Source organism: Macaca thibetana, chromosome 17 (assembly GCF_024542745.1).
Source record: "Macaca thibetana thibetana isolate TM-01 chromosome 17, ASM2454274v1, whole genome shotgun sequence".
NCBI classification, from domain to species: domain Eukaryota; kingdom Metazoa; phylum Chordata; class Mammalia; order Primates; family Cercopithecidae; genus Macaca; species Macaca thibetana.
In genome coordinates, this window is record NC_065594.1 from 25,268,762 (window position 1) to 25,276,303 (window position 7,542).

The following is a 7,542-nucleotide window of genomic DNA, read 5'->3' on the forward strand; positions in this document are numbered from 1 at the left end:
CCCATTAAATAAGGGATTTATGGGAAGAGGCATAGTGTTATGGAAAGAGCCCAGGCTCTAAGATACATGTGGTTCAAACCCTGGTTCCAGGACTTACCAGCTGTTTAATGTCAAAAAGTTACTTGAAGTCTGTCTCTGTCTTAGTTTTCTCATCTGTGAAATGGAGATATTAATGTCTGTCTTGCAGGGTTATCATAAAGAAATCACCAATGCAAATCTGTAGTGTTGGTGCCAGGCATGTAAGAGGTAGCCCAGAAGGTTTTGAAAGTTAGCATTTAGTCTTTATGGCTTGTTGTCTTTTCCAACTTCTTTTGCTGTGGCTCAGAAGGGTGGATGAGGCGATATGGGTGAACCTAATAGATTCTACCGTTGGAGAAGTAACTTGAAGCATGAGTTCTTCAAAGGCGGTCAGAAGCATTATTTTTATGCAGGAGACTACTTCATGACTCTACTAGGTACTTTAAAAAGAAACCCAACAGAAAAAGCCCATGGGCAAACTAAGAGTCTGCAGTCATGTTCTCAACAAAAATCTCTGGGATCCTATAACAGTGCAACTTAAATTCATTTCAAGTCAATATAAAGGTACAGCTGTCTCTGCTGTAAGTCCGTTATGAACAAGGGGCCGGCTGGAAGGGCCACTTTACCTGCCTAATCCTTAGAGGGCCCTTCTCTTCTGAGTCATTCCTCATCCAGCTGTAAACCTACCATGATTCCTTCCTAATTCCAGCTTCTGTGCACACTTCAAGGATCCCCACTCTGTGGGAGATGCAGTGTCCTGGCTGGTGTGATGGCAATGGCCCTGACCCCTTCTTGGGACGCCTCCTGGTTGGAAGCCTCCCCTTGGCCATCCTTCCAGCCAGCACCTCAAGGTATAATTCCCACCAGAGTCTTCATTCCAATCCTGTGATAGAATAACCAGAACGGCCTTGCTTGTATAAGGTTTCTGTTTTCCTGTGCAAGTCTTCTTACATCCCTCCAACCTCAGCAAAGTAATCTGAGGGCACTTCTGGGCTTCCTCAGGAGATCTGAAAAGAGGCAGGAAGAATTCGAGGGGTACCTTTTTATGTCTTCTGTTTACTCCTCATCACTAGCCATACAAGCAGGAGGGAGGATCTTGGACTCTGCACCTGGCTTGGAATGTGGAGAGCGGGAAGGCGAGAAACACTGTTTGAAAAAACAAGGGCCTGGGAAAGAGGGTGCCCTTCACCTAACTCAGTCTGTGAAGTGTCCAAATGTCCTATTGGCAGGAGGCTGGGGCCTCGATACCTCCCCATCCCTGTTTCTATGGAGCCCCCAGCCTTTCCCTCACATGGCCTTCAGCTCAGAACCCTGCAGGCCACTGGAACCACTGCTCATCAGGCACTGGGGTCAGTCTCTCATTGGAGGACACATGCCACTATCTTTTCAGGACACAGGATAGGATACCTTGCTCCATATAAGCTGTGTTGTTCGCAGAAATTAGGCTCTATGGAAATACTAGTGCTAGAATTCAGGCACATTCTAGACTACACATAACTAAACGCTGAGGTTGAAAAGCAAAATGTCTTGCTGCATTGCCTGAAGCAAATCCCTCATTCAAAAATTTCTATTATGTTCCTTGCCCAGTGGTCTATTAATTTCTTAGTGTTTTTCCTGCTGATTTGTTGAGCTTATGTGTCATATAAAACGCTTTGTAATTTTTTTTTTTTTTTTGAGATGTGGCAAGGCTCTATTGCCCAGGCTGGAGTGCAGTGGCATACTCATAGCTCACCACAGCCTCAAATTCCTGGGCTCAAATGATCCTCCCACCTCAGCCTCCCAAGTAGCTGGGACCACAGGTGCACACCACCGTGCCCAGCTGGTTTTCTTTGTTTTGAAGAAATGGGGGGTCTCACTATGTTGACCAGGTTAGTCTTGAACTCTTGGCCTCAAGTGATCTTCCAGCCTCAGCCTCCCAAAGAACTTAGGTTACAGGCATGAGCCACCATTCACATTGTTTCCTTTGTAATGTGATGCAAACACTTTTTTATTTAAGTGTTACTTATCTTCTCATTAATCGGGTTTGTTTTTTTAACACATGGAAACTTTAAATATTTAGGTAATCAATTGTTTTGCTCTTTTCCTTTGTGACTTTTTCATAATGCTTTTTTTAGCTTAGAAAATCCTTCCCCATCCATTTATCAGAAAAAAAGTACTAAATATTCACCTTTATGTTATTGGGAGGGGTGTTGTAGATTTTTTTTTTTAACATCCAACTTTTTATTTCATTTCAAATTGATTTTAACATATGGTATGAAGTGAAGACTTATTTTACCCAAGTAATACCTGGCACCAGGAGCTTAACTGTACTTAGCAGCCATTTACAATTTCCTGCAAAGCCAGATGTCGACTTGGGTGCTGTCAGAGCCAATAGAATGAGGAAGACATGTCTTTGCCCTTGTGGAACCTGCCTTAACAATGAAATGCCAGATTCAAGTGATTTCACAAGCCCATGGCAGATGGTGCCAGGGGAGGCTGAACACTGTCATCTGGCCACAGACATCCCTCACCATGTCACAAAAGGAGGCACCATCGTTAACAGCCTGGCTCACAGCTCACAACTCAGTCAGAACTCCCTCATCCTTTCTCAGGTTGATACTTGGCTAATAAATTGTCAGGCAGCATGAACCTGCATGCTCACCTGATATGCCATTGACAAGATAATCCTAGTTTGATACACAGCAGTGACATGAAATCACGGTTAAAGTTGTTGTTTAAAGAATCAACTGTCTTCTGTTGACATGGGGCCATCTGTTAAGGCCTAGGTTAAAGTCTGAGGTTCTCTGAATTTGCTACAAGTAGGGAAGTAAGATGGTGAGAGAGTAAGACCCACTGACATTTGAGACAGTGGAACAAGTTATTGGAGATGTCATGGCATGTCCTTTGAAAGTTTTTAAAGCCCAGCGTGCCTGTGTCTGTGGTAATTTTTGGAGAGTTGTGCATTGAGGCAGCAAGAAGATCTGGTTCCTCAAGCAAGTGTCACGTGAGAGGAAGCCCTTCCTTGCAGAGCACACCAATTGGCTTCCTGCTGAACAGTGACTCCATCACCTAGGGCTGGATGCAGATCCCACTGAAATTCTCCTTCGAAACAGCGCCACTCGGCCTTAAAAAGAAGGAAATCCCGTCATTTGCAACAACATAGATGAACCTAGAGGATATTATGCTAAGTAAAATAAGCCAGGCACGGAAGGACAAATACTGCATGACCTCACTAATATGTGGAATCTAAAAAAGTTGAATTCACAAAAGCAGAGAGTAGAATGGTAGTTACCAGGGGTTGGGATGGGAAGATATTGGTCAAAGGATACAAAATGGTGACTATAGTTCATCATAATGTATTTTGTACTTGAAAATTGAGAACAGACTCGATTTTAAGTGTTCTTACCAAAAAAACAAGTATCTGAGATAATGCATATGATAATTAGCTTGACTTAGCCATTCCACAATGTATACTTTTATCAAAATATCATGTTGGACACCATAAATAAATGCAATTTTTTTTTTTTTTTTACCTGTCAAAGAAAAGAAAAAAGAAAAAACAAACATTGGGCTGTGGAAAACACACTGTCCTCAAGTAAATAAGAGAATATTTGCCGTGGTGTCTTTTCCCAGCCAAGGAGACACACCCTGGAAGAAGTTCCCTTGAAAGATATCAGACCAGGGTGAAATAACAATGTGGAAAATTACTTCATTGTGTTATTGTGTAAACTGGTTTGTGGAGCATGAAAGGTTCTACACACAAGAAGTGACTCACGCTTATTGTTTTTCTTAAATAGTATGTCCTGGACATTTCCCAAGAGCAAAAATGCAACATGGGAGAGTAGCAGGACATTTGTGCTTTTGACAGTTTTATGAAAGAGTCTTGAAAGGGAGGCTATTGAGGACTGTAGTTATAATTACCAATTTATAAAGACTGTTCATAAACCACGAAGAAAGGCTGCCAGTCCACCCACTTGCCTGCGTTCCAGAGGTCACAGGAAGTAAAATGAACTAAATGAAGGTGTATGGTCAGTATAACAATGTGTGATCGGTACAAATGAGTATTTGAGTGCCTTTAAAATGTGTCAGGGGCTATTTGCAAGTTTGCTTTATAAGAATAGAAGCTATTATATTCTTGATGTGTGCTCTCTGACTCCAGCTCAAGTTATTTAGTGTAAAGCTTTCTTAAATATTTAGATCTGCAGACTTCATGGTGATTAGGAGCCTTTTTGAAACAATCTGCATGTGTGAAAAAATCATTTTCTCTGCAAACATAGAAAAGGTCTTTGCAGTGGGTTGAAAGCAAAGGAAGGAACTTGGCTTAGGTGATCAAACAGGCATACTACAGAGTGTTCAACCTAACTTTCGTCAATGATGTAGCAGGATTTTATGATGAGAGTACTATCATCTAAAAATTGATGTTTTATTCTTTTTCCTTTTAGGAAAAGCTATGTCTACCCCACCACATCCTTGAAGAAAAAGGCCTGGTCAAAGTGGGCATTACCATTCAAGCATTACTAGACATCACCATAACGAAGGCTCTATTCACATGAAACTACCCCTTCTCCACTGGGGGCTCAGACTCTGCTGTCATCCAGGATCCTGAACTCTGCTCCAGGCACCTGTTTAACCCTCTCTCCCACCCACTGCCTGTCACTTCACTGACTCCAGTTACATTGAAACAATTTTCAGTCTAAGGGAGGATTTTCTACCTTTCAGAGCCGACCTCCGACTTTAAGACTTGACAGGTATTTATCTTGAAACCAGAGAGGGAGCTGGAGAAAAAAAAAACTGAGCAGCACATCAATGCCTTTTCCACCCTCCTTCATCCTTTCCACACTCACCAACTGCCATTACCAAAATGCCAAGCACAACCGTTTTGCAGCAAGATGCATTCGTTTTATTAAAACCAAACTCATCATGTATTTAGTCGGGGGTGGGGGGAGGGGGGAACAATCAGGTTTTTCACCACCAAATTTTTCAAGAAGTTTCTTGAGACCATTGCCTTTTACAAAACTATTTTCGACATACAAAATATTTATATAAATATTATTTATTAGTGAGTTGTTATTCATCCTTTGGATGCAAATTGTAAATTAGGAAACTATTTTATTACTGCTTTTTTGTGGTTAAACACTTTATTTTAATATTATAAATATTGAGTTATTTTCTATCCTCTTTGGTGTGCGGTAGTTTAGGTCTCAGTAATCATGTTTCTGGTGTATATGATTCCAAAAAAAAAAGCAAAAAACAGGTGCTTTTGGGACACAACTTTTCTGGGGAGGCAGTATTGACACTTTGGTTTGTGGAACGTCAGTCTTATTTATATTTCTGCATTCCATCCAGTTTCCTACATTCCAGCAGCCCTCTGTCCCCCAATATAACAAACTGACTAAAATCAAGAGAGCACCCCAAAGTTATTTGTAAATAGCTGTGATGGAAAAAAAAAAGACATATTAAACTTGAAGATAAAATGTGAACAATTATTTTTTGGATTCATACTTCTTTTGCTATGCACAAAACATTCACGTTTTAACACAAAGAAATAGTAAGTGTTAGCGTCATCTGTCTTGAAGTATACTTTTGCACTGTAACTTGGGTTACATTAAAGAGAGCTTTGCACCAAAGGTAGATAATGAAGAAATGGTATAGGAAAGTGGAGATGACGAAAAGTTGATTGTTGAACCAAAAAGGATTTGAAGGGAAGCTTTGACTGAGTATCCGAAATTACTTAAGGCACATAGGACCTGAATCAGGAAACCAGCACTTCTTACAACTGCCAGTTTTAAAAGAGGAAATGATTCTGAGATGTGCTTATGTTATTTTAATTTGGTGGTTGGTGGTTTTCCACGTAGTCTGTAAAATCCTGCAAGATTCACAGTCTCTGGTGTGAAACCTCAGAAGTGAGACATTGTGAACCTGTGGGCAGTACCACCAAGGCAGGCTAAGGGGAGGGTGCAGTAAGTGGAGTTTGTGAGGCTGAGTGGCTGAGGAGGGAGCAAGTGCAACAAAATAGGGCTAGAGAAGAACCAGCCAAGGAATGGAACCCATGCTGCTCTCAGAGATTCACAGATGGCTTCGCGGAACACGGCAGCCTTCTGCAGGCAGTTCCACGCATGCGCACTCACGCTGCAATCACAGCTGTCCCAGGAATTAACCTTTCTAAGTCTTGCGAATGCTGACTGCACTTTCACCTCCTTGAAAAGCCATTAGAAGTTTTTAGAGCAGCAGCAGGCACAGTTTGTAAGACAAATGTAGAGGGGGACGCAAGAGAAAAGGCACCACCAGGAGGAGGATTCAGTGTGCAGTCAGCACAGACCAACATCAACCAAGACAACGGCTGCCCTCCGCTCTTGGGAAGATGGGGGGAGATTTCTGAAAACAGAAATTTGGATTGGCAGCTAGCAGTTATTTCCTATCAGATGTACTGTGCACTTTAACCTAACTTAAAATGTATTTTAATATTTTTCTGTACTGCACAAATACCTGTTTTGTCAAATAGCATAATGATGTAAAGAAACATTTTGGACAAAGAGTGTATACAATTTAAGCAACATTCAAAAGTTGACTATATAAGTAGGAATTTAGCCTGCTGCACCTTCACGGGCATTCAGAATGCGGGGTCCTGAAATATTTTTTTACGTGTATATATGGTGGCATGAAGCTCTGTAATCATTGTTTCGAGAGACTTTTTTTTTTTTTTCAAAATTAAAGTATTTCTTTTGATATTAATTTTTATTATTTTCTTGAAGTTGGCTGTGTAATGTAAATGGCTTCAGTCTTCTGTAAAATTGCTTTTTTTTTCTTTTAAATGCCGTCCGTGTATGGCTAAGACGTCTTCAAGATCCTTGTACACTGTTTATATGTGCAATAAAATGCATGGCCAGCTGACAGTACCATCAGTGGACAGAATGTATATAGTGCAAATATCCTTCCTTTATTATTTAACAGCCATTAAAACTTCAGATTTGTACAAACCACTTTGTGATTGACTTACCCATCAAAAAGGTTGACCCTAGTCACACACACACACACACACACACACACACACACACACCCATCATAGGGTGTCACTGCTGAAAGAGATTGTAGCAATCATGCAATGTATATATATGTATCTGTGCACATATGTATGTTATATGTATGTATGTGTGTATGGAGAAAGAATATATAGTAATGCATCATGTGACAATCTGATAAATGTGTCAGGTGATTTCATCATTGTGCAAACATCATAGAGTATATTTACACACTTAGTAGTATAGCCCACCACACACCTAGGCTATATGGCCTGTTGCTCCCAGGACACAAACCTGCTCAGCATGATACTATACTGAATAATGTAGGTTGTTGTAACACAATGGTTAGTATTTGTGTATCTAAACATAGTTAAGCATAGGAAAGGTACAGTAAAAATATGGTATTATATAATCTTAGGAGACCACTGTTGTATATTTAGTTCATCATTGACCAAAGTGTTGTTATGTGATACATGACTGTATATTCATGTATAGCTATCAGAAGAATGACTCCAGCTATCTGTCG

At 40.6% G+C, this 7,542-nt stretch overlaps 1 protein-coding gene across 2 annotated transcripts in view; it reads left to right on the forward strand.

Moving 5' to 3' along the window:
* Window positions 1–6,974, forward strand: part of LRCH1 (leucine rich repeats and calponin homology domain containing 1) — a 204,174-nt gene extending 197,200 nt beyond the window's left edge. For both annotated transcript variants that reach the window (XM_050766276.1, XM_050766280.1), the window contains one exon: window positions 4,440–6,974. In XM_050766276.1, coding sequence (XP_050622233.1) covers window positions 4,440–4,550 — 111 coding nt within the window. In that variant the 3' untranslated portion in view covers window positions 4,551–6,974. The remainder of the gene's footprint in view (window positions 1–4,439) is intronic.
* The last annotated feature ends 568 nt before the right edge of the window (window positions 6,975–7,542 follow it).